General features: G+C 40.0%; 2 protein-coding genes across 4 annotated transcripts in view; both read right to left on the bottom strand.

Annotated features, from left to right (window-relative positions):
- Nucleotides 1–1,878: 1,878 nt before the first annotated feature.
- Nucleotides 1,879–20,198, bottom strand: cul3b (cullin 3b). The gene is made up of 16 exons (XM_085245342.1): nucleotides 19,937–20,198; nucleotides 13,521–13,718; nucleotides 11,123–11,236; nucleotides 10,800–10,960; nucleotides 10,285–10,399; nucleotides 9,925–10,153; nucleotides 9,390–9,535; nucleotides 8,693–8,869; nucleotides 8,275–8,445; nucleotides 6,464–6,571; nucleotides 5,518–5,642; nucleotides 5,086–5,182; nucleotides 4,668–4,802; nucleotides 4,333–4,519; nucleotides 2,964–3,109; nucleotides 1,879–2,687 (listed from the first exon to the last, which is right to left on the bottom strand). The coding sequence occupies exons 1-16, from the start codon at nucleotides 19,997–19,999 to the stop codon at nucleotides 2,556–2,558; spliced, it is 2,304 nt and encodes a 767-aa protein (XP_085101468.1). The 5' UTR covers nucleotides 20,000–20,198; the 3' UTR covers nucleotides 1,879–2,555.
- A 2,620-nt stretch (nucleotides 20,199–22,818) lies between these two features.
- The window catches only part of pde2a (phosphodiesterase 2A), a 172,568-nt gene continuing 168,798 nt past the window's right edge, over nucleotides 22,819–26,588 (bottom strand). For all 3 annotated transcript variants that reach the window (XM_085245343.1, XM_085245345.1, XM_085245346.1), the window contains one exon: nucleotides 22,819–26,266. In XM_085245343.1, coding sequence (XP_085101469.1) covers nucleotides 26,032–26,266 — 235 coding nt within the window. In that variant the 3' untranslated portion in view covers nucleotides 22,819–26,031. The remainder of the gene's footprint in view (nucleotides 26,267–26,588) is intronic.

The raw sequence follows: 26,588 nt of genomic DNA, 5'->3' as shown, positions 1-26,588 counted from the left end.
TTATTGTTGAACAGACTGGGGCTCTAATTCGAAGGCCAAGACTTGTGTTTTTGTCATTTACTGTTATTTCATTACTCATTGTATTTTCATTACTCAGTAGAAGTATTAAGAACGCCTTTCAGTACAAAATAATATTATTTAACACCAGTACAAGCCACGGACCTGAAATAACTATACTCTGTTATAACTTTAGTTTTCTACACTCACCAGACATGTTATTAGGGACACCTGTTCAACTGCTCAGATAACAGCCAATGGTATCTACTTAGTGAATTAAGGCATGTACACATGGTCAAGACGATCTGCTGAAGTTCAAACTGAGCATCAGAATTAGGAAAAAAACATTATTTAAGTGACTTTGAATGTGGCACAGCTGTTACTGTCAAACAGGCTGGTCTGAGTATTTCAGAAACTGCTGATCTTCTGGGATTTTCCACACAGAAGTGTCTCTCGGGTTTACAGAGAATGGTCCAAAAAAGAGCAAACATCCACTGAGAAGCAGTTCTCTGGGGGAAAATGCCTCGTTAGTGTTAGAGGAAAACGGCCAAACTGCTTTGAGCTGTTTGGAAGGTAAATGGTCTGGTTTTTATATACCACTTTTCTACTCTGAGTACTCGAACACCTCAAAGCAGATGGGCTACAGCAGCAGAAGACCACACTGGGATCCAGAGCTGTTGGTCAGAGGAGCCTCCATTTCTGCCTCAACATTTGGATGGTAGGGTCAGAATTTGGTGCAAACATTAAAAGCATGGATCCATTCTGCTTCAGGCTGGTGTAATAGTGTAGTGGATATTTTCTTGGCACACTTTGGGCCCCTTAGTACCAACTGAACATTGTTTAAACAGCCTACCCGAGTATTGTTGCTGACCACCACCTTTGTGACCACAGTGCACCCATCTTCTCGGATAAAGCGCATCACAAATGATTTCTTCAACATGATAAGTTTACTGTACTCAAATTGCCTCCACAGTTGCCAGCCTCAATCCAATAGAGAGCACCTTTGGGACCAAAATCTCAGAGGAATGTTTCCACCACCTTGTTGAATCTGTGGCATGAAGAATCAAGGTAGTTTTTAAAGAAAAAGTGTTTTGACAGAAAATTATCCAAGCTGGCAAGCAGGGTGTAGCATAGCAAAGTGGCCAATGGCAGCTTCAGCTGAGTATTTTCTTACCAAAAAGTAAAGATAAACAGAAACACGTGAATTGGAAAATACTGTAATAAACAACATCCTCGTGAAGCCTGCCAAATTCTTGTTGTGAACACAGAATCTGACTGTGGCTTACCACTGAAATTAAGCCTTGATTATGGTTACAGATGCATTTCTGAGGCTTGCCGAGGCCTTGGTTGGTCATGCAAAGATGCAGAAAAAAAAAAAAAAAAAAAAAGCATCCCTTTCATTTTTTTTTTTTTAAATTCTACATTTAATATGATGAAAACAAGGCCCTGTACAATCCACCTTTGCAGTGAGTACAATATTTATTTTACAATTTGTACACATTAGAACATGGTGCTAAACTGGTTCCAGCTGATCAAAATGCAGTCGAGAACGAAAAATAATATCCTCTTTGCACACCTGCACCACAAGGAACCTTCCACTCAGAGAGAAATCTTTTTTTTTTTTTTAGGGGGGTGGGTGGCCTATCATACGCAGGCCTTACGTGAAAAATGTGTCATGAGAGTCCAAACACCTTTTATGGAGTTTCATGTGTGTCTTATATTCCCCTGATTGATCCAATAGATAAAAGCATGCTGTGAAGCAACAGCCCTTGATCTCTATAACCACTAGTACAGACCTGGCCAAATGAGAATGGCATTAAATAGTTCATGTTTGATAGCAGACATTAAAACCCCCCCACCCCCCCTAAAAAAAAAAACAAAAAAACAAAACAAAACAAAAAAAACCACCCCAGACCTATTTGCAACATAAATTAAGCACTCTTCATGTTTTCTCAAGTACTCAAAATGTATTTCACTGCTGTTGTAAACCAGGTCTGTACCAGTTAACACTCTGTCCTCTTCTTTAAATCTAAAAATCCTCTTGAGAGGAAAAAGGCCTATCTGTCAACCTGTACAGCCATTATTGTGCCACAAAACACAAACAGAACACATTGACATCAACATTTAAAACAGGGGAGTGAGTTCAAATGTTTTCTCGTTCTCCGTGTGGCCTCTGATGCGCTCGTTTGGTGGCGGCGCGTCGTTAGCCCGCAAACAGGCCCACTAAGTTCTCTCCAAAGGCCACAAGAAACATGGATTTTATACAAAACTAGACTCCCTCATTTCACTTCGCTCAGCTGAAGAACTCTAATAATGCTAGAAAACTTCACCATCCTTTGCATGATTTTTTTTTAACATTTTCTTTTTTTAAACACATTTTTATGGAAGAAATGTTAACCTTCCCAGTGTTTCCCAGAATCAACAATGAAAGCATTTCCAAGTTTGTTCAAACACATAGCAGTCCACCAAAAAAAAAAAAAAAAAAAAAAAAAAAGGAAAGAAAAAAAGGCCCTCAGCTTCTTTCAACTCGATGCTAGCTTTCATTGAATTAATTTGTTTTATGCTACATAAGTGTACACTTTGCGGTCCTCCGGTGTTCTTGCCAAATATTCCCTCTCAATGAGTCCTTCAATGCGTTTCTTGATGACTACAGGACTAGGAAGGAATCGTGCCCGCAACTGCTGTGTGACCTGTGGAGACACATGAAAGCACGACTGTTTAATTCACGGCTACTTCTTTCGTGGCCTTTTTATTTACCAATTTATTATTAACTTTGCTATGCAAGACTCTTTTATATCAGCTTTTTATGTGAAAGAAGTAAACCACTAGAGCGCACTAGAGGCTCTAACCTCTTGTACATCATATAATGTGCCACTAGGGGACTGGTGCTGTAAACCACAGAACATTATAGTTTTATTTTTGTGCTCTTTACAAGTGGGCTTTAGCTACAGCTTCTGCTGACTGACCTCTGCTACCAGGACATTGTGCTGCATCTTCTTTCTAGACTTCATGATGCGAACGATGGCAGCTTCGATCTCATGCTTCCTGTCGTCGTCCACTTTCTGCCGCGTCTCCTTCCTCTCTGGATCCGACTCCCCCTGTTTAGCAGCCACTGGGTAGTGCACAAAAAACACACGGTAGATAGACAATAAATGCAAGAGATCATGATGAAACGTGTCATTTCCTTATGTACATTCAATAGTCACTTTATTAGGTATGCCTTGCTAGTACTCAGTTGGAACCCCCCTTTGCCTTGTGAGCACCTGTAACTCTTTCCCTCATAAAAGGCGACATGTGACCACCCTACTCTACCCTTAATGAGGAGTTCTGACACCTTAGTATATAATCAATAAAGATGTGGTTTGATGACCATCAGAACAGTTTCTGGGTTTTTCCAAGGGTAGCTGCATAGACAGAAACCACCCACACTACCTTCTGCTGCACACCCATTTTGCTCAGGAAACAGGCCTGAAATATGGCAGACATCGCTCAGTTCAGAAGAGAGCTTCAGGGATTACTTCTAGCAGGCTTTCAAAGCGTAAAGAGGTAATAGACAAAATCATCAACAGTACTGAGACAGACTGTGGTGTTTTTGTCTTTCAGTCTTTTGAACTGTAGCGTCAGTTTCCTGTTCTTAGTTGACGGGAGTGAACGTGGTGTGGTCTTCTGCTGCTGCAGCACATCTGCTTTAAGGTTGACGTGCGCGCGTTCACGGATGCTTTTCAGCATACATGTAGTGAGAGGCTATTTGAGTTACTGCTGCCTTCCTATCAGCTTGAAGCAGTCTGCACATTCCCCTCTGACATCAATAAGTGATTTTCAGAAAATATTCAGAGTTTAGGCATGTCTGCATGCCTAAATGGTATTGAGTTACTGCCATGTGATTGGCTCATTATACAATTGCTTTGATGCACAGTCGAACAGGTGTATCTAATGAAGGTGCCATTAAGTTTATATTTACCTGTTCACAAAATCACCTAAAAGATGCCATTGAAATACTGTAATCCACACGTGTTTCCTGCTCTTTACGTGCTACTAGACTTTAAACTTCTTTATCTGACTAAATATTTATTAATTAACTAAGTTTTGTTCTAGTGATATGAAGATACAAGATTAAGGAGGAAAAGTCTTGAAAAAGCAAGATAAGCTGTATCTGTAACAAATTTACTGCCTATTACTAAGCTTTAAGAAAATAAAAGTTCATTTTTTTAAGCCTGACACAGTAAAAATCTATACTCACACAGTTTACATTCACAGAATAACACCTAGGAAAAATCAAACTAAAGCTGTGAGCCTCAAGAAAAGTGCTTAACTTCATGATTTTGTTTTTCATACCTGTCTGGATTTTGACACGGTGCAGTTTGGAGGTAAACTGGTCGTTAACTGTAAACACATGGCCATTTTCGATCTCCTTGGACTTTGGCTCCTTGGTGAGAACTCTCTGTGTTGGCTTCCCACAGGCCAGAGACTGCAGTGCTCGCACCAGCTCCCTCTCTGGGATGTCCGTCTCCTGCTGGATTTCCTACATAGTGAAGAGGGCAGGCTTGGTGTCAACACAGTACAGAGGCCACAGACTAAAATGACCTTTTCCTGCTTGTCCACGACACATGAAGACATATGGGGACCAAAATATCCTACTATGTTGGGTACTAAGGAATTAAGTTGTGCACCTCAAAGGTGGACTTCTCTCTGTTGTTGAAAAGCATGAGAATGGTCATCTGGAAGGTGGACACTTGGAGTATGTGCTTTCTAGTATTGGAGCCTGTCACCTGGGCACCACCTACTCCGACCTCTGACCCATCCTCCTGTTCAAATGTTGGGATAAGGCAACATAAAAACATTAGTCAGAATCCATTTTGACAAGATGTCAAAACAGCAGATTTCATTTTTACTTTCCATTACTTAAAACTGTTACATTTATTCGCATTTGTTAGTCTGTCATTTGCTTATATTTAAAACACTAAGCTAATTTATAAAACAGAAAATTCACAATAAGTAATGAACGTAAAGCCAGGTCCACTTGTTATTCTAAAATGAAATAAAGGTTGCTGAAATGTACTGAGACTCCCCTTTCCAAGTGGAGCGTACCTTTTTAATTGGCCCGTAGAAGGTGGCATTTAGATCTGCAGAGCCCATATGGTGCTGCAGGGTGAGCTGTCTCCCACTGTGCTTCCCAAGGTAAAACCTGCATGCAGAGGAGAGTCATACTAGATTAACCTAAAAAAAATGATCAATGCAACTTTGCTTTCTGCAGCAGGACACAGTAGATATTTAGTTTGAAATGCTGTGTCTAGCAAACATACACAGTAATATTTTCATGAAAGGGACTAAAAGAAAAAAGTAATCTCCATGTTCTACTTCTACTGGTAACAACATATAATGGATTTATTGTTCCTTGTGGATCACACGGAGAAACCTTTTAGAAAATCACCAGACTGAAAAGCTAAGTGCTGTTATGAAAGCACACACATGTAATCAATAAACTACCAAATCTGTGAGTGAAGTGAACAACTAACAAACCTTCTGAAGACTTCAAATGCATGTCGAGGTGAAGGTGGAATATTGCACTTGGGTGTTGCTGATTGCGTTGGCCAGTATCCCGTGGTCAGGACTCTAACAGTGAGATCGACCCCTCCGAGTGACACCTTGAGTTAGGAAAAATAAAAAACAACACATACGATCACCTACAGTGATGCCATAGTGATACTATGTGGTAATATTGGTAGCATTTAGATTTGGAAGAAAGACATCCTCGCTACTTTTAAGACCTGACTTAAAGCTTTTGTTTTTGATAAAGCTTATAGTGGATCAGGTGACACTGAATCTTCCCTTAGTTAAATTGTAATAGGCCTAAGCTGCCGGGGGTTGTGTCAGTGTTTCTTCATCACTCTCTCTGTGTTTATACACCACTCTGCATTTAATCATTAATTATTATTCATCTCTGGCTCTATTCCACAGTGTGCCTTTTGCCCTGTCTCCCACCCATCAACGCCAACTGGTCACAGGACTTTCCTGGTTCTCCTGGAGATTTCTATCTGTTAAAAGGAAGTTTTAACAGATGTCGTCATTGCTTGCTCATGGGGTGAAAAATTATTGTAGGGTCTTTACCTTACAATATGAAGCACCTTGAGGTGACTGTTACAGTTACTGTGCGCACACAAGATCCAGACATGACAAATATCAGACAACACTACTTGGACCATGAATTTAAAAGCAATGTGCATAAATATGAACTCTGATTGGTTACACTGTTCACCAAATGGAGCTAAAGTCACCCCAGCAATCTGAAAGCACAGCACAAGCCAGAAGCTTATGCACTATGACTTTCCAGGATATGGATAATTAGGTGCCTAATTGTTAATATGTAACTGAGCAGTGCAACAAAGCTCAGTCAATCAAGCAACAATGTCCTGATTACATTTACTAATTAGGCTCTTTATTGTGACAAAAAGTAGATTTTCCTCACCCCAGTCGTCTGTAAATGTTGTCTAAACTCATCCATGGTGGTGTTGGAGATGCTCATATCTCGGAACATGCCCTCCAGTTTAGAGGTGAACTGACAGCCGCACTCGGTCTGTGCAATAAAGACATGAAGAAGGATTAGATTTATAATTGGTAAGCTATTCAAAAGAAAAGGGGACAGCTCAAGCTGAAATCAAGTGTAAGAACATAATTCTGGGCTGCAGAACCAGATTTACAGATATCAGCTATAGAGATATCTGCTTCCTCCTAGCCTCGTGATGCTCAGTGAACCCCCCAAAAACCAAAGCATGTATTTGTCATAATTCTGTATTTGTCATAAGTGTTGTCATAATTGGAGATGCTTCCATCTGCAGGGATAAAGCGTCGGGTGCAGTTTGGTAGAAAAAATTAAAATAAAAATACAATTCCAACATAAAACTGCTCACATCAAGGTTTGTGGATATATTTGAGTAACTGGGTCATGATTTCTGCAAAGAGTCATTTCTGCTGAGTTTTTCCGAATGTTTTTTTTTTTATGGCCACTTTGAGCAAAAGAAAGTGAAGGACATCTGGTTCTATTATATTCAGGAGAAAGCAGGCATTTCTACAGCTTATATCTCCAAAATCAAACAAGTCTTACTGAAAAAATGGATAAAAAGCACTACAGAAAAAGTGAGTATATTTGATTTTGAAGGGAACTGTCTATTTAAAGTAAAGAAACATTTATATAATGATCAAACACAGGCAAGTCGATACAGTCTGAAAACTGTATGTTTCCTTTTACCTAAACATCCACTGAAATGCAAAAAACACGGAGAAAAAAAAATAATGTAAAGAAGTGCCCATAACACATCTGAGCACTGTGGCCTAGTGATGGTAAATTTGATTCTTTTTACTGAATCGAGTTTTAATGAGTCACTCACCAAAATGAATCGGGTTTTTTGAGTCATTTGATTCACTGAGTCAGTTGACCAGAGAGTGCAAAAAGTGTACATTTTCACTCAAACTTAATTTGTTTCTCTTTTCATGTAAATCCTACTGCTAAGATGAATGATTCTAAAAGAAAACAACTATTTTATAGAGCAAAAAACAGCAAAAATATTTCTAAAATTAAGCAATTTCCTATCAAAATTGCTTAATAAACATTTGTTTATTTTTATTTTATTAGTATTTTCCTTAAATGTGTTAAATATATATTTTCTCATCTAAATGTCCACTGAGCTGTGAGCCAGGGGGCGGTAATGTGCCTTAACATTGGTTGCCAACCAAGAAGAAGAAGAAGCTGCAGAGGGAGGGGGTGAGTGAGTGATTCGTTCGCTTGCTCTATGATTCAGCACAGGAGGGAGGGGGTGAGCCAGTCCTGAGTGATTTGCTTACGCTTACGATTCAACACAGGAAGGGAGGGGGTGAGTAGCTCAAATGTGCTGTTAGCATGTTAGCAGAGCGATGCTACTGTGAACCGAGGAGCTATTTTCTTGATGTGAGCTTCTACTCAGGGTTTTTTCTTCCAGTTCAGAGCAGAAATGCTTTTGTTAAGAAACTGGCTGTTGTTTTCCCCCCCACAATTTGAATTATAAGCTAGATATATTTCTACTAAGCGAATTAGTTTGCTAACAGAAACAGGGATGAGTCAGTGAGTCAGTTGGGCTTGTGAATCATAATTCACGACTCAGTAAAGTGATTCTCGAGTATTGAACGATTCGTTCACGAATCGTACATCACTATTGTGGCCAGTCTCCAAGCACCCAGGGATCTTTCATTTTATAGTCAGCTTACTCCAAAGCCAGAGTTATATCATGCCACATGCCTGCTCACCTTAAGTTTTGAGATCATGTTCTTTTCCGAGTCGTCAGAGACGCTCTTGTTAGTGAGCAGCCTGCGAGCCAGGTGCTGCTTGTAGTACCTCTCAAACACGTCCTTCTCCTGCATGAAGCGGAAGAGCACCATGGCCTTGTCCAGTATAGACTCCACTTCTTGCTCTGTCAGCTGGATAAAAATAACAGGGTCAGGTTATACCCATTAATCAAAAACAGACTTTATGATTTATTTTCCCCAGCACTTTTGAAAACACAAAAGAAAGCAGAAGCACAACTTTTTACATGAAAACATTGTGTGGGTTTTTTTTCTTTTTGGCATTTTTTGAAGTGAGGTTATAAATTTGAAAGAAGCAGGTCAGTAACATTTGTCATACGTTCTAAAAATAAGAGCATGAATGCATGATTAGTGGGCTCACCCCTTTAACACCCTTCTTCAGTTTGTCATCGATGAAGAGTGAGAGGTATTCAGGCGAGCGGGAGTTCAGGTTAAGGAAGTACTCAAAATCACCAGCAATAGTTTGTTTAAAGAGGCGGTCATTGTTGAAAGACTCCTGGAGGAAGCGGTCAAAACGGGACTTCAGGTCCAGCAAACCCTGCAGGAAGACAGGAAATGCAACAGCAGCGTGCATTAGAAGGAGCTTAACAAACAGTAGCTACAGCAAAGGAAAGGTGGTCTCATCAGAAAAGGTGAATCTGCAAGAGCTGATGTGGTAAAAGAAGAGGCTGCTGTTTTCTACCAGAGAGTAAGAAGTGAGTCATTATTTTAACCAAGAACTTCAAAGGGATTTAAAGGCCATAAGATTTTCAAAAGCACTGATGTCTTTCTAGTTGCCAGAAGGACCTCACATGCTAAGTACAGTGCAAAGACTCAGTGTGGATGAGGGTAAAGACCATCATGGTTTGTGGTAACAAACATGGGACCGAGAGCAGATATTCTCTGCTGGGAAGTAATTAAAGTGCATTATGGTCAAGGCTCATCACGCAATGACATGCTGAAGTGTACTGAGCCAGAGGAAATCCATCTGTGATCTCTTACGAGGTAGCACATTCTCAGTATCATCAGAACAGTCCATCTTCAGCAACATTATGTCGACTGATAACCCAGTGCCGTACCTGAATATAGTCCACAGGGTTTTTCCCTTCTCCTTCCTCTGACACCAGGGCCTTGCCCTGCTCCCGCAGGTATGAGCTCATACACTCACACATGGTCTTCAGCCCATTGGGAACCCTGCTGAACAGCTTGTACATGCATGCCAAATCTGTAGAGAGGTAAGCATGAATACACACATGAGCACACATCAAAAATACACTTCTGCCAACTGAAAAGGGACTGAGCATCTGAGATCTGCAGAAAAGGAGGAGAAATATACTCTCCAGGCACTACAGTTCCAGTTTCACTGAAATCAAATCATCATTGAATTCCTCACATATTACCATTTGTGGCATGAACCAATGGGAACATGATATGACTGTATTACTGAGCCAGTAAAGTATTTCCTGGAAGTGACAGCTTCACGGTTTATTAAAGAGTGTTGGGGATTTTCTATTTCACTGTAACTCGCGTGGATGTCAATTTAAACAATAAATCACTAAAAATATAAACGCTAAAGAGGTGAAGTGGAGCAGCAGGCTGTGACTGAGGGCTTACCATCTGTTTTGCCGTTCTTAAGCATGTGGACCAGGCCTGAGTTTTCCATTTCTACGATGGTCTTCATGTGTTTGGAGATGAGCTCACGTTCCACCACCTTGACGATGGGCTCCTCTGTGGATTTATCCAGGCAGTGCATTACCCGCTCGATCTCCTCATTAATCCTGGCTTCAACTTTCTTTATGTACACACTGGCACTATTTTCTGCAAGGAACTTTTGGCTTTCCATCTGAGTGAAAACAAGAAACAGTTTATACAAGAGGTTTTAGTTCCTTTAAGGGAAGCCACAAAGAAATATAGACCCAAATTAAAATAAATAAATAAACACATAAACAAGGAAAATGGATTTCTCTCCCAAACCTGGAAAAATTCTGCAGACATTTCTAAAAACGGTGCTTCAAAGTCTTCTTCATACACAGATCTCCCTTCAAGGCCGAGAATCATTAACATTTGGCAGGCATTTCTAATGGCTCCCCTAGAGAAGGAGAAGCAAACCAAATGGTAAGTAATGCAAAACAAAACAAAACATAAAAAAAAAAAAAAAAATTTTGTGGAAGCTCATTTCACACTCAGTATAACTGCCAACTAACTTTTTACTATTCATCCATTGAAAAACAGTTACAGTCCACAGTGCATGAAATTCAGAATAGTCAGTGTTTTTAAAATGCCAGAGGCTCTGAGGCTTTTGCCCACTGGGTGCAAATGCAGCAGATGTATTTGACAGATCGTATATTTCTAATACCAAAGGCATCTGCCATGTCCACCCCTGGTGAGAAATGATGACTTTTCCATTTAAAGATCAAGAACGCAAACTTCATTTTATTTGAAAACTAAAGATAATTTATTAGATAATGCTATTTGTGACTTTTGGCTACCTGTCCACCACCTCTCCCTTCCTCTCCCGGGCAATCATGTCTAGCAGAGTTTGTCGGAGGTGGTCTCTGATGCAACCATAGCGAACCACTTGATCCCTAAATATGATAAGGCCCAGGTTGTAGACGTTCTCCACGCTATTCTGCTGTACGTACACCCGATCCTGTGACAAAGACACACAAAAATGTCCCAAACAACATTAGAATGAACTGGAATTAACAGCAGCTGAGCTTAAATGTATATTTAAGCATATAAAATACAGCTGTTATGTGTAAAATATTTATATCTAACGCTCATATGTCTTACTGCATGACTGTATACTCACCATATACATCAGGATGTCTCTAATCATCACCATAGCTGTCTGGTGGTCATTCCAGGCCTGATTTAGGGTCTGGAGGAAGTTATTGTTTAATGAATTGAGAACATCTTCCCGTACCTTTGGACGAGACAGAAACACAGCCTTAGAACTTAAGCAGACACCTGTATTTGTATTTTGTTGCTCGTGCAGCATTTTAATGCGGGCCTTCTTTACTAGTCAGGCACACAACAGCTTGATAACAGTCACACTGCAGTGTGACTCAGCAAAGTAAACTAAATGTCTCAGTGGAGTAAGATTCTTAAGGGCACACTGACCTCTCCTTCCTTCTCCTTCGGGGCAGAGGTAATATATTACGGCCTCTGCTCTTAATGTTACAGGCGACCAAGCTTTATGAATGCACCGACTTCTTCTTTTCCACATCCAGATCAAAAGTCAGAAGCAAAACCATAAATCTAAACGTGCACTATGCAAAGTCATGGCTTGCTTAAAAAAAATCAACAACAAAAAAAACAATGTACCCCATATTATATTCATCTGTTTTGCCACTTTGTAATGCTGCTTTTCCATCATATCAAATATTACATATATTACAAATCAAAGTGTGTGTGTGTGTGTTTATAAATGCTTTATTTAACTTTAACTTTCTTAAACACCAGCTGTAATTAAAGTATGCCTTAAGTTATCAATTTCTGACCTACATTAAAGAGCCAGAAGACTGCATATGGTCTCATCTAAACTTCAGGTCTTAACAGGTTAACATTTGAAATAAATAAATAGATAAATCACAAAAATGACCTTAAAAGCCAGAAGTGATTGTAGAAAATAAACATCTGAGACCGAATAGACATGCTCGATTGGACTTAAAGCTTATTTTCATCCCTTGTCTAGACAACGATGAATCACTGCTGAAAAAATACACATCTACAAATCCTTCTCTCAATAATTCATAATAACATTAACTATTAGGCCCAAAACAATATATAACCCCCCCCCAACCTCCCTGCATAAAAATCAAAACAAATGCACTTCTGACTGAACCTCTCGACTGTCTTCCAAACTTAAGCTGGGTTGAGACGATGCTGCGTTCGTACCATTACAACTGTTTCTTTCAAAGCGATGCCTTTACCATTATAAGACAATAAAAACACACTCAGCTGTCAGAGAACTCGTCTTTGATCCATTACTTGTTGACATTTCCTGACTGCTCATTTACTAAGCCTGCCAAGCTGAGAATGTGCATTTAATTAAGCTGTAAAACCATCTGGCTGTTATTCAATAACATCGTGCTGAAATATTGCTCATCGTGTGTCTGCTCACTGTAAGCTGCAAAGAAGCCTTTGCGACAGATCTCATGGACAGGCATAATTTGCCACTAATTATACATGCTACAAAAATACAAGCGACAGCTTAGGAACAATTATGCTTTCTCTAACTTATTAGGAGTTTTAAGAAGGAATAAATCTCAGATAGCCCTCCTTTCTGCCACTTTTGTTTTTAAAAACAAGCTGCTTAGGATAATCTACTTCACTAACATTTTATTTTCAGTGGTAAAACAAACCAATTACATGTCCGATTTGAGAAAATGACTCCATCATCAAAAGCATCCTAAAGCTCTTCTATAAGGCACAGGACAACGCCTGTTTTATGAAGGGCTTTCAGACAGATGTGCCTTCTCTCACAGCTGAAACCCCCGAATAAAAAAACCACTGAAGCCCCCCATCCTCAAACCTGGGCTCTTTCTTGCCTTCCAGCCACAGGAATGAGGCATCTGCTAAAAAAAAAAAAAAAAAAAAAAAAAAAGGGGGGGGCGTGAGTAAAGGGTTTTACAAATCTACCACAAGACTTAAGTAACAGCCTGTGGATTTATATTCTCCATCTTTCTGCTTATGTGCCTTTACAAGGCTGCTCATGAATGCAACCGGCTCATATTTTCTGGTTTTGACTTTGTTGTTCAGTATGGCATGCAAGCCAAGCAGGGGAAAAAGAAAAAAAGAAATCATTATATGAATCCTATGACAATTTCTGTTTAGCACCAAACAGACTTTCAAGCATTTGAGTGAAATTCAGCCCTGACATTCGAACAACAGGCCTCATTAAAATCAGATTTTAATATCATTGTGTTAACTGGAGGAAACTATTCACAGGCCAGGTTTGTTCCACCAAAGAATAACCTAACCGTCTCCAAAGAGCAACCGCAGCTTCAATCTTTCTTTATGTAGATCAAATCCAGTCTACTTTAAATACCAGCACAGTATTGTGTAATACATACTAGCCCACCATGTGCTGCATGTATTACACACAGGAATGACAGACAGCTCAAATGAACTCTAAATATTTTAGTCAATCTGTCATCACTTAACTTCCAGCAACTGTTTTAGGCTGCGATCTGTGATGGCCTTACTTTGTTGATGAGGTGTTCGGTAACAACTTCACGCAGGCCCGTGTACAGCTTCTCTCCATGTTTATGAAGCACCATTGTGTAGGCGTTCCTATAAAGTTCCTCAAAACTCAGGCCGCTGTTGTTCTTCCTTTGAATTTCCTGGATGGCATTCTTCAGAAGGTCCCATATGTTGTTGACGTACTTCTCGTCCATCGTCATCTGCAAGAAGTAACAAGTAATGGGTTTCAACAGGACTATAACCAGTGATTAGTTGTGTCAACATGAAGAATCTGTGCATGAGAACATGTGCATACCACATCATGTTCTAGAAGATCAGTACATTTTGCTAGTAAGGGAGCTAAGACTCCATTCACACAGGCCTAGAAAGTGGTTGGTGACTGTCTGGTAACCACTGGTTGCCAGAGAAAAATGAATATTACCCAATTGGCTGTGAATGGTTGTTGGAGGTTGCCAGCTGTCGCTAGGAGAAACTGACTGCAAAGAGGTATAGCGTCTTTACCCAAAAAACCCTTGTGAATGCTTTGCTTCCCAGCAGGTTGCCACTTTGCTCATAGTTTGCATGGAATATGGCAACTTGTGTGCAAACACTGGCCAACTTTTTTCTTTTTTCCCCCCCGTCCTGTTTGGCAGTGTAGCAATCAGAATTGTTGTCTGAAGGCCAAAAAATGACAAACAGATTTAATTTCACAAGTGAAGCATTGCAGCATTTGTTGCAATTGTCCACTTGATACTCATATTTTATTAGACCTTTATTAGGGTTTTTTGATTTTGGATTATCACAACAATAATGGACAAGACCGGGTGACGGAAAAGAAAAAGGAAAAAGTGAAGTTGGGGAGAAAGTTGACAGAAAGAGAGGGAGAGAAGAAGAGGGACAGAGAGAGAAAGGGAGAGAGCTAAATCAACACCTGTTGAGGGGGGAAAAAAACAGCAGAGAAACCACAGCAACAACCAACATATACATAAATAACAATGACAGTCACCCAGCAGACAGTGCAGAGACCCCAGGGGGTTGCAGTGACAAGCCTGGAGGCTCTGTCTGCTAAGCCAGAGCAGACCGAGCTCCGTGGCCAGAGACCCGAGATCCAACAGCACCCCACCCCCCAGTAAGGGCCCAACAGAGCCAGGGGGCCCAGTGTGTGTGTGTGTGTGTTTGGGGGGGGGGGGGGGGGCACACCTGAGATGTTCTAAGAGAGAGGGAAGACAGTGTTATCATCTAGGTCGCCCAACAAGCAAACTGAAGGGGAGGCTGGAATGTTACACTTCAGAACCTTTGATAAGGTTTCACATATCTGGAACCAAAACCTCTGAACAGGTGGACAGAACCAGGAAGCATGGATGTAATTGTCAGGTGTATTGCCTTGACAGTGCGAACAGGTGTTAGATGATGCAGACCGATCCTGAACATCTGTTGATCTGTATAGTGCACTTTATGAAGGATTTTCAATTGTATTAATTGGAGATTGGAGTTTCTAGTCATTTTAGACATATCTGAGACCAAACGCTGTAATCAAAGCTGACTGATAGATTGACCTCCCATTTAACAATAGAAAGGGATATCTACTTTGAGAGTGTACTGTATATTTAGAGGTTTTGAAATTAAATCTGGAGCCTATCCGATCCCTTAGGGTGAGAGGCAGGGTACAGTCAGTCTGTCACAAATAGAACCATTCGCACTCACATTCACACCTAATTTAATTACCAACCTAAACCCACTAACTGCATGTCTTTGTACTGTGGGAGGAAGCTGGAGTACCTGGAGAGAACCCACACAAACACGGGGAGAACATGGAAACTCCAAACAGAAAGACCCTGGCCTAATGGTGGAATTGAAGTCAGGACCTTCTTGCTGTGGCAACAGTGCTGACCAATGTGCCACCCCTTGGAAGTATCATATTATTGTTTTCTAGTATGTCAGGGTTGTTCCAGATGGGTTTGTTTACATGGAATTAGTGAAGACTCAGTCATTTTTAGAAATTCCCACCATGCTGTCAGAGAGGAGCTGATATTGATGCTTGAGCTAATGAACTGTAGGTCCGAAATCTCTATATTACTGCATAGTGCCTGTTCTACGTCTAGCCACAGCTCATCTAAGAGGGTATGTTTTAACCATCTTGAGATGTACTGTAGGCCTGTTGGCTAATAAGCAGTGGTCCCAACTACTTGCTAAGCAGTAGCTGAAGTTGAAAAAGTACAATTCAATCCAGAAAGAGAAGATGCTTATCCTCAAAGTAAATAATGTGCCTTTTGCTGAAACCAACGTGTTTTAAAAGGCATAACTATTAGTTAAAGTGGACGTTCTCCATTTCTGATTTGCATCACAGTTTTTCCAAGTTTCACTCCCACTAGCTGGTTAGAGAGGCTACGTTCACACTGCAGGTCTTAATGCTCAATTCCCATTTTTTGATCAAATCAGATTTTTTTTGTCCACTTGTTCACACTACAAATAAAATGCGACAGCAAACACGCTCTAGTGTGAACCCTCAAAGTGGCCCGCATGTGCAAAAGAAGACGTCACACACAACGCGCTGTTTAGACCCAGACCAAACAATATTGTTTGACTGATGGCCTTAATATAAAGACTTGTTTCGGACTTTACGTTTCCCAAGTTTGCTTTAAGTTATAAAGTTATTGTTATTTACATATGGCCTAATAATTATCCTTATTGCTGTTTTAGAGAGGAGCGGTGCTTCAAAGGATAGTTGCAGATTTCTGTAAGAATCTTCAGATTATACAGTACAAATAAAATGTTCACGTTTCTCCAACGCTGTCTTCCCAACAGTTTCACTAACATCTACACTGGATGGCCCGGAAGTAATCGCGATGTCTTCTCCGGCGCTGATAATTGGCGTCTGTCTTGTGTCAGTGACGTAAAAGACGAATTTAATGCGAGATGACCATTCAAACAGCAGTCGCTTTCTAAAACATCAGGTATGTATCAGATTCAGTACCACATACTCAGGTCGGATTTGAAAACATCGGATTTCTGCTGTTCACACTGTCATACCATGATTGGATATGGGTCGCATATGGTCAAAAAAGCCGGATTTGATGCGCTTTCGCCTGCAGTGTGAACGTAGCCTTAGTTATCAAGTGTTTGCAGACAAGTCGGTGCCTCCCATGCAAATTGCTCGCAACCTTGGCAATCTGCCATTGACAGAGAGTGTTCTCCCCTAGGCCTGCGTGACTGAGGCCTCATGTAGCATGGCAAAATGAACAACAGAGAATCAACTGTTCGAATCACATATGGATATTAAGAACATTTTGTTGATACTGATGTCCAAATTAATTATTTGATAACTCTATGTCTGTGAAGGTTCTCAGTCATCCAGGTCATCGTAGTCAAAGGAGCTTGCAAAGAAAAGCGTCTGGACTTCTTTAAGTTACTTGAAGACAGGTTTCACAATGAACTCACCCGAAACTGTGGCTGATTGGGACCCACACCCAGTTTCACACCTTGGCTCAGGCGATTAGAGGATCATCAGGGGGTCCTTTTGTCCCTCTGTGGGGGGTTACTCCCACTAGGTTTATATCTGGGACTCTCCACCATTTGACCTTAGAACTGAAGAAGCTTCTCGGATGAGAGGTGAAACGTCTTCAAGTAACTTAAAGAAGTCCAGACGCTTTTCTTTGCAAGCTCCTTTGACTATTTGATAACTCCTTATCTATTTTCTGTGCATTTAAAAAAAATGGCTTTCATTATCTCTGAGTCAACGCACAAACAGAGTAGGAAAAAGACTGACATGTGACTCATGTGTCACTGCCACAAGGCTGACATCACGTCATTGTTTTGATATGTTCAACTGCAACAATTAGGATTTCATAAGCTTAGATTGGAATGACACTTTATTGTGGAAACACACAGATGTGTTTATGTCCACCCCCATCCCAAAATTTTCTTTTCCGTGGATTCCACCTTCATTGTTGGTGCCCTGCACAGCAAACTGGAGGACCTGCAAATGTCTGCATGGAGCCTTGTGTTTATCCTGACCAAATGAAGTCACTTGAACACGAGCAGGTCCTTTCTTACTCACAGATGTGTAATATATATATATAATACCTGTATTAGTGGCATACGGATCTGGTCTGATGGATGATTAGCACTGGTAGTCACGTGGAACTGGCTCATGCTTCCAATCTCTATTCACGCCTATTATTCCAACAAGCTATGTTTATATTTGAATTGTTTGTGACTTGGTTGTGCTTTAACTACTAACATGAAAGTGGCTGTTTTCACATATTTTTCTGCCAGCTCTGTTATTCTCCGTGTGTTTAAAGGAGGGAAAATAAGGTGACTACAAATGACAGCATTTGAGATAATTAAACAGAGAAGAAACTGAGATTTAAAAAACTAAAGCATTAAATAAAATACTTTGGCTCAGTGGTGATGCAGAATACATTTTGCAAAGTGTCAATCCTCAATTTTTGATTTCTTTTTTACTTCATTATTGAGTATAAGACACTAACAGAGCTTATTACTCCTCTAGAAAACGCTTTCTCATTAATAAATTTGCTCAGATCTGCAAATATTAAGATGATCATTTCTTCCCTGCTGTGTACACTGCCTATAAAAAAAAAATCTTCAATCATAGGATAAATCTGCTTATTCTAGCAAACTGCTCAGACTAGTAAGAAAACTGCAAGAGTAAAAAAGGATGCCTCTCAATAAAAAAAAAGAATAAAAGAATAAAAGACCCTAACATGAGGTACATTAAAAGCTCGAGGAAGTGCTGCTCCCATTCCAGCTAATTTAGAAACCATCACATTCCTGTAGCAACGATGAACACTAATGACTAAGCAGTTTTCATTCTTTTGAACACTGTGTTGTGGGTTAAAACACCTCTCAGTTTCCTCAGAATCCTAACCTGGTATGCTGGTAAGGAATTTGGAACAATTTTATTAGGTTAAAACCTTTCTCTCTCTCTTTCCAACTTAAACCCAAATTAACCCACCAAAATGATTTGTATAGTGAGAAAGCAGATATCACAAAGGGTAAAGGTGAGATAGATAATATCTACCATGTCCTCTGAAAATTTGGCTCTGTCAAAACAACCTCATAGGCTGCTTTAAGTACTTGCATAAGCACTATGAGGAAAATGTAAAGTGAAAGAATGCAGGTCAGTGTCTATACACTAATATTAGGGTTAGTCATTGCATACACCAAGCAATTAATATTAAATATTTATGCATGCATGGGCGTGGGTTTCAGTGCTTCTGAAGCTACCAGCCCCAGCTCTTATATATATATATATTTTTTTAAGGTTTCAGATGTTATTTTAAACCAGGAGGAAAGTTTTTTTTTACGTTACAAGGCACTACAGATAGGATAAATAACCGTAAAGTAAGGACCTAGTTTAGCCCAGCTGTAAAGCATCATGATAACAAGAAATCTATAATCCAGTCTATAATTTAAATCTTTAAACTTACTCTAGACTCTTTGTGGGATTCCTAATTGCCAAAGACACGTTATCCAAAAGCAGAAAACATAACACATGCCACCCCTGTGCTGCTACTCAGCAGGCAAGCCCAAACACATGCACATCACGACGCTGGTTTGACAGCAGCTCTGACAGTTATCCTATCAAGACTGGGCCACAATCAGCGGGCCCATAGGCATATATGAAGGTGGCACTGAAGTAAAACTTCGTCACTAAGATCAATCAGCTACATGGATACTGTTGCTACGCTCTCATCAAGCCTTTACAGACAGCCTAATGCTTTATGAAAATTTAGGTCAGTTCAGAAAATAGATAATTCAGTGTCTCGCAGACAAAGAGAGTGCCATGTGAGCGAAGAATCTATTCCAACACCAACACAGGTCCACAAAATCCACACAGGCATTAATTCAGAACCAAGAACTGGGTTAGCTCATTTTGGTTTTCATTAGCATCATGTAAAGCGGCCGTAACGCCGCTGAGGCTAAAGTACAGACCTCTGTCTGCACAAACGTCCGTTACATTTAGTGCTCAGTCATAAAGACATTATGCGTTTATATATATATATATATATATATTTATACACACACACACACACACACACAGACACATTTTAGAAAATGAGCAAAAATAAAATCAGTCAAAACAACAAGTGTCAAGACCCATGGCTAACGTTAGCATCGGCTACTTGGCTGATCATATCGGCTAGCTAATGCCTGGGAAGTTGTAAGACAGTTAAGCGACAGGAAAAATAAAAGTGATTTATAACACTTATCACCGAGCTGGTATTATAAATGAGTTTCCATCTAACAGACCGACCAAGAGTGTGGAAGACTGGATATCTGACGGCTACACTTTGTTTACGGATAGTCAAGTCACCTCAGCTGGTTAGCCTATTAGCATTTAGCCCTTAGCGCAGACCACGGTAATCGAGTCCGCGACCGTCGGACGGGCAAAGCCCCTACTGCGGCGTACACTTACAGGAAAGGCCCGTATCCTCATTTTGGTGTCCTTCTTGGTGCCGCCTTTGCTGAGATTGGACATGGTTGCCTCGTCTGTGGGCTCCGTATTCACATGAAAGTGTTGTCCAGGGAGGACTGGGCCGACTACTGGTTTATCGAGCAGCCGACGAGCTTTCACCCGACCTCGTAGCTCCGGGTCCCGGCACCACAAGTTTATTGTTGACTGCCAAACACCAAATCCGACAGTTCTTCATACAGCAATGGCGGACTACCTGCAGTTCTCATTGCGCAGAGCTCACGCACTCCAAATCACGCGATGATTCAATTAGTACGAGCGTTTTCTCAACTTTGCTTTGTTTTGAGCTCGTAAATTGCTGATTTTTAATTTTAGAGCAGTGGTTCTTAACCTTGTTGGAGGTACCGAACCCCACCAGTTTCATATGCGCATTCACTGAACCCCTCTTTAGTGAAAAATAAAAAAACTATTTTCAAATTCAAGACATAGATATGTTTTTTATTGGTGCACAAAATGAGCCGTGCATGTCATGGTGGAGGCTCTGCCGAACCCCTAGGGTTCGATCGAGCCCAGGTTAAGAACCACTGTTTTAGAGCATGCATTTAACTGCTACACAGTACTACTGTAGTTTGTTTACTGTACTTTACCAGTGTGATACTAGAGTGAAGTGCAGGCGCAGTAATAAAGTAATAAATAATTTTCAGCCACTGTAATTGTTTTGCTTGAGACTGTATACATAAAATAGATCACTTTATGAAATAGTATGTATTGTTGAAGATACATATAAGTATATATCACGGACACTGCGCTATCATAAGTGCCCAATAGACATGATACGTCCTCTTTTAGGCCTACTTAACTACCTGTTCCCAAAAGTCAATAATTTGCTGTTAAAATTATTTTGTTATTATTTATTTATTTAATTCGTTTTATTAGGTTTGTGATGCTTTGTAAGATGTGACGGATGCATTTGTGCTGTGATCTGAAGTCTACAGTTGCTGCATGGGTCTTTCCTGGACCTCTAAGTCTAAGACTCGCCTGTCTCATATTCATGAAAGGTGACCTATGATGTTCTTTCCTTATTCTGTCATATATGCACTATTGGGGGATTCGCATAATTCCCAACGCTTAGGGTTCAGTCTGCTCCAAGCCATTCTGACAGCTTTTTCAGTGCACGGCCTGTATAATGACTCAGAGAGCAGCTTATCTCTCAGGAAGACAGCCCCACACACCTATTGTTCCTTTAAAACAATATTTTTTTGGCTTAATAAGGAAAGCCCATCATAAAAATGTTGTTTTAAAGCAATCGGCTTATGTCAATTCCATTAATAAAAATATAATATGTCCCCTTTAATCAAATTTTTCTTTCTACTATCATACAGAGTTGTGGTCAGAAGTTTACACACACTCATCATTGGTATAATTTTCATGTGATTTTGGGCTTTTAATGATTTATTTGAACTGCTATTTTTCCAGGGTGCAATGATTGCACAGCATTCACCTTTAATCAATTAAAAAAAAAAAAAAAAACAAGAATTGGGGTGTACAAGTTTGGATTTATTTTGGATTTTTCTTAAATAGAATAAATCCTTTCTTAAATATATACATACACCATCTTAAACCTTTTCATAACTGGTACTGCAATTCTACAATTGATTTTAACTTGCCAGTGCTGAGGGCTATTAAATTCTCATTAGGGGTCACGATTGGCTAAAACTGGTAGTTTCAGTTTGCCAGCATATAAAGGATTTATTTTACAGCAGTCACTGGATTGACCAATAGTCAGAACAATGGGAAAGTCCAAGGACTTCAGAGACGATCTAAGAAGGAGAATTACAAAAGTAAGAATGTCTCTTTGAATCATTTCTAAACAACTGAGGATTCCAAGATCATCATTTAAACAATTGGACAAGTTATTCAGATGTGTCATGACTTTGCCGAGATCTGCAGGAAGACCCAAACCCTCAGATGGTCAGGAACCCAGAAACCACCAAGGTTTAAGCCTGTCAAGAACTGGAAACTGCTGGAACGCCAGCATCACTGTCCACTGTAAAGCTTGTACATCACCATGGACTGATAGAGTGCTGACCGTGAAAGAAGTCCCTGCTACAAAGTCAAAATCACTCGAGTGAAATTTGCAGCTGCTCACATGGTCGAGCCAAATGTCTACTGCAGAAAAGCTCTATGGACAGATGAGATAAAGACTGAGCTGTCTCGCTTGAAGAGTTGTCATATATACAGCCAGACTTTTGCCAGAAAGTTGTTGATGGCTACCAAAAGTGTCAAGTTGAGGCGCAACTTGCAAAAGAACATTAAACCAAATATTAGTGGGGTACATGTATATGTTTGAGCCTGTATATATACTTTTGAGAAAATTCAAAGTCAATTCAAACTTCAACACCAAATTTTTCATTTTCTTTTTAAAGTTATTAAAGATATTTGTTGTACAGTCATTCAACAGTTAAGAGAAATCATAAAAAGACCCAGATTTACCATGACATTTTTGCCTGTGATGAGTCTATGAAAGCTTCTGACCACAACTCTATACAGGAATAGCTTCAACTAGGGGCTGATAACATATAATTTAAATGTAATTTCCCATTATAAAAGTATAGCTGTATGAACAAGCTATATAATTTCTATTTAAACTAATGTAAAAACAGGAGAAATGCTAACTACTTTAGGGGTAGATTTTTATCCTAGGAACCCCTCTGAAATATGTTAGCCTAGCCATGCTTAACCATGAGTCCATGTGGCACAGGTCAACAGGAACAGCAAAGATGCCTCTGTGATGACTAAATCAGTGTTGCCAGATACAAATACACAGTTCCAGACAACATAATACACGTGTGGTGTGCACACACATTTAGAAAGGACAACCGAGAAGCCTTTCACCAGATTTATTTCAAGAAAAAAAAATGATTTAAAATGTTGCACATTTGCCTACTTCTGAAAATTGTCCTTGTTCAACACGAAGAACAAGATCACCAGCACTCAGAACTCAATGAAACAAATAATTAACAGATGAATATCCTGGATTTATTGACCAGTATAAGCATCATTTATACATTTCAGATTTGCCTGGGTTATATATTATATGTATATCCCAAACAAACATATAATTTTCTTTCATCCCCTCTGTTAAAGTCTGAGCTTAGGGTTGTTCAAAAATGGCTTAGCAAAAAAAGAAAAAAGAAAAAAGAAAGAAAGAAAAGGAGAACAGAAGGCAACCACTTTAAACACATTACAGAATTGGAAAAAAAAAAGTCCCATTGTAAATAATGACAGACGATCAAGAAACGTTTTCTTTTGAAACGCTTGATATTTACAGCAATTATATTTTTTGCCACTTTTAACAATTATGTCACAGGTGATTGTTACGATGACGTTACGTCACAGGTTCGAGTCCCGCTGCTCAGTGATGATGGGAAATCGATTGTGTTCACAATCCATTGACAAGCTGTCATGACGTAGCGGGAAAAGTCAAATATGAACACAGCCCTCGTCGACACTCCAACATTAGAGAACAAAAATATTTTAAGTTCTGTCTGGTTTTTTTTTCTTTTTTCTTGTGGTGTTTTTAATGTTTTCTTTTTCTTTTTCACTTTGCAGCTTGCCAAGAAAGTAGAAAATGTTTGCTTGGCACATTTAGCCCTGACTCTCTAAAACAAACAAACAAAAAGGACAGATACACAATCGTGATAGAAAACTGAAGCATTTTAGGATTAAAATTGTCACACTCCATTGATTTGTGTTTCTTTTCTAAATGGAAACATCATGATCTAACACTTAAAAGGCTTTGGCAACTCAGACCTAAAGCAATAATTTAACAAGAGGCATAGGTATTTACATAGGAATCTATGCAGTGTCACAGAGGCAGACAATTTATATTGCACATGGAAAAAAAAGACAAGTACATGTGAAACGTTGGTTTTGAAATAACTGAAAAATAAAACAAAAAAATGAGAAAAAGAGTTCAAGAAAGAGAGAGTGGCTCTTATACAGACACGTCTGTACGCCCTTTAGAAGCTTTGCAGCAAAACCATCTCGTCCACGGCAGATCAAGCACTTCCATCGAGCTAGCGCTGATGCATATCCCAATCTTGGTTTCACACATACATCACACCACTTTTAGAGGCGATTAACCTTCCTCACTAATAGCTCCTCACTAATTGTCTTCAAAAGGATCCCATGAGGGTTCATAAGGTACTTTTCAAAGAGAAATCCTACATTTGTAACCTGCGATTTGAAAAAAACTGAAAAGAAGCTTTCATCTTCTTCCATTAACATTATCGGGGCAGCATAAAAGGAAAGGGGGGAGAAGAAGGAAGAAATTCTGGTAGATCACTCGAGGTTTGTGTCAGCCTCGTTTCTGTGAACACCGCCTCTGTGGAGCTACACCGAATATTTCTCTCTTGCTCTTAACTACCTCTCTCTCACCCACGTAGACGCTCGTGCCCATCCACACATTCACTCATCCCCCGCCCCCTCCCCGTGCAGCCCACGTGCAATGGTGTCCACTTTCCCTTTGTAACTATTCAGCGGTTTTCCTCACATTGCTCTGCAGCATTTCCTACTTTAAGCATCGTAAGGTAAAACTGAGCAATAGCGTACTGTAACATAAAAATCCAGTCAGGTTTTCTATGAGGCACAAGCTGAGAACATAATTTCTGACGCTTCCTTTGGAGTGCAGCGATAGTGAACCGCTGGATGGTTCCAAGAAAGAGTAATTTTGTGATGGCTACATCTCTAGTTTCTTTAAAAAAGAAAAAAAAAAACCCCAATCTGGATGCACTGAGAACTGAACAAAACGCTTTTATGTCTGACTGGGACACCCGAGGGTGGCTGTGCAGATAAAATAGAAAGAAGTGAAATGACGATTGTGACATCTGAGGTTCTTCACACGGGTATTTCACAGATATACATCTTCTCAGCAGATCATTCAGTCAAACACGTCGATACTCACGCTATCTCTATAACAAATATACAACATACATACTAAACAGACTCTTTATTTCAATTTTTATATATTAAAAGCTCTAAGAAAGGCAGCAAAGATGCGCAATAAGGCAGATCCATATGACACACTCGATGACACACTCTACTCTGGCACATTTGCACTTACAGATGAGATGGATCTTTTAAAGGGATTTGGTTACTCTTTACCTAAAGTGGGTTCATGAGGACGTTAGTCAAGAACAGAAAAAAATGACCTAAATGAAGAGGAAATGTGACAGATGGAGGATGGTGAGAAGAATAAAATGGGAGTCTTTTGGGTTAAGTGTTTAATGAAGAAGGGTCAGGGATCAGTGACTCTGTCATTAATAAGTGATTGTCAAATTGTCCCCTAAACACCTAAAAAAAGCAAGAAGTGAATCACTAAAAAGAAACAAAAACTCCCCGTGCATCTTGATGGTCATGAATTTATTATTACACATATCCTGAAAAGCTGTAACTAAAATGTGTTGAGACGGAGTGGAGATGGAAATGGAAATGGAGTGCATTCATTTCTTAGTTAATGGAAAAAAAATAAACACTGACCCAGATAAAAGGAATAAAACATGAGGTGTCCATACAGCATGCATTCATAAGCATCAGGTGAGGGCTATGGCAGCTGCTTTAAATCAATATAAGCTTTTATGACACATTTTACAGAAACTATAGCACTTTCATCTCACTGTTACATGTTGAAGTAGTCTCTGCTGTCACAATGAATCTTTTCCGCCCCCCTCGATCTTGAGACAGTATGTGCATGTACATATGTGTGTCAGTGTAGCTGTGTGTTTTTACAATCTTAATCAGGATCAGTACTGTATGAATGAGCTTGTGACTAGTGGTAAAAACCTATTATAGCTGCTGAAATAGACAAAGTCACCACCTTCTGCCATCTTCAGCCGGAGACGTGTGGCTCCAGCACTCGTTTCAGATCGCTCGTCTGATTCAGTTTGAAACTTTTGTCCCGTCCTGTCTGGCCTCCTAAGCATCTAAGTGGTTGACAGCAGAGAGAGACCTGTGACTCTTAGGTCACTAAAAAGGTATCCTCAGCCTCTTACGGGACCACGGAAAACTCGACGAAAACCGTCCGCGGCCTGCTGCCGTCACTGACCCCTCCCTCCTTCTGTGTCGTCGAGGCAGCCGTTGAGGCAGTGGTCGTCACTCCCGAAAGCGCCCTGGGCCTGCAGCAGCTCGTATTCCTGGTCCAGGAAGTCGAGGCTGTTGTTGCTAGGCAACCCACGGATGGTGAACTTATGGGACACTTTGGTCCACTGCTCACGGTTAGCCGCCACCCTCTCGTACAGCTCGGTGGCCCCGGGAAACAGTTCAGACAGCAGCCTGAGAAGACAGGAGGCAGCAGGTGGTGTTAATTTTAGGCCTACACATGATTGCTAATGAAGAGTCCTCAATGTCCCAGTCTGAGAGTTTGTTCAATTAATGCCACTCTAAATGAAATGGATTAATCATTCATATAATTATTGTTTTAATTTTATTTATTTAACGTCATGTAATGATTTGAACTGTGCTATCGGGTATTTAATCATCCAGTAACTGGCATTTTGATTTTTCACAGGTTGCAGTCACAGCACATTATCAGAATAAACTGTATATATAGACAATGTTAGTGGCCAAATTGATGTCAATCACTGGTTTTTGAAGT

This window comes from Mchenga conophoros, linkage group LG14, assembly GCF_057382185.1.
Source record: "Mchenga conophoros isolate Kocher_MC1m ecotype Shallow Benthic linkage group LG14, M_conophoros_male_GT1.1, whole genome shotgun sequence".
Classification (NCBI taxonomy): Eukaryota; Metazoa; Chordata; class Actinopteri; order Cichliformes; family Cichlidae; genus Mchenga; species Mchenga conophoros.
Note: the sequence above shows the minus strand (reverse complement) of the source record. Positions and strands in the feature narration are given on the sequence as shown.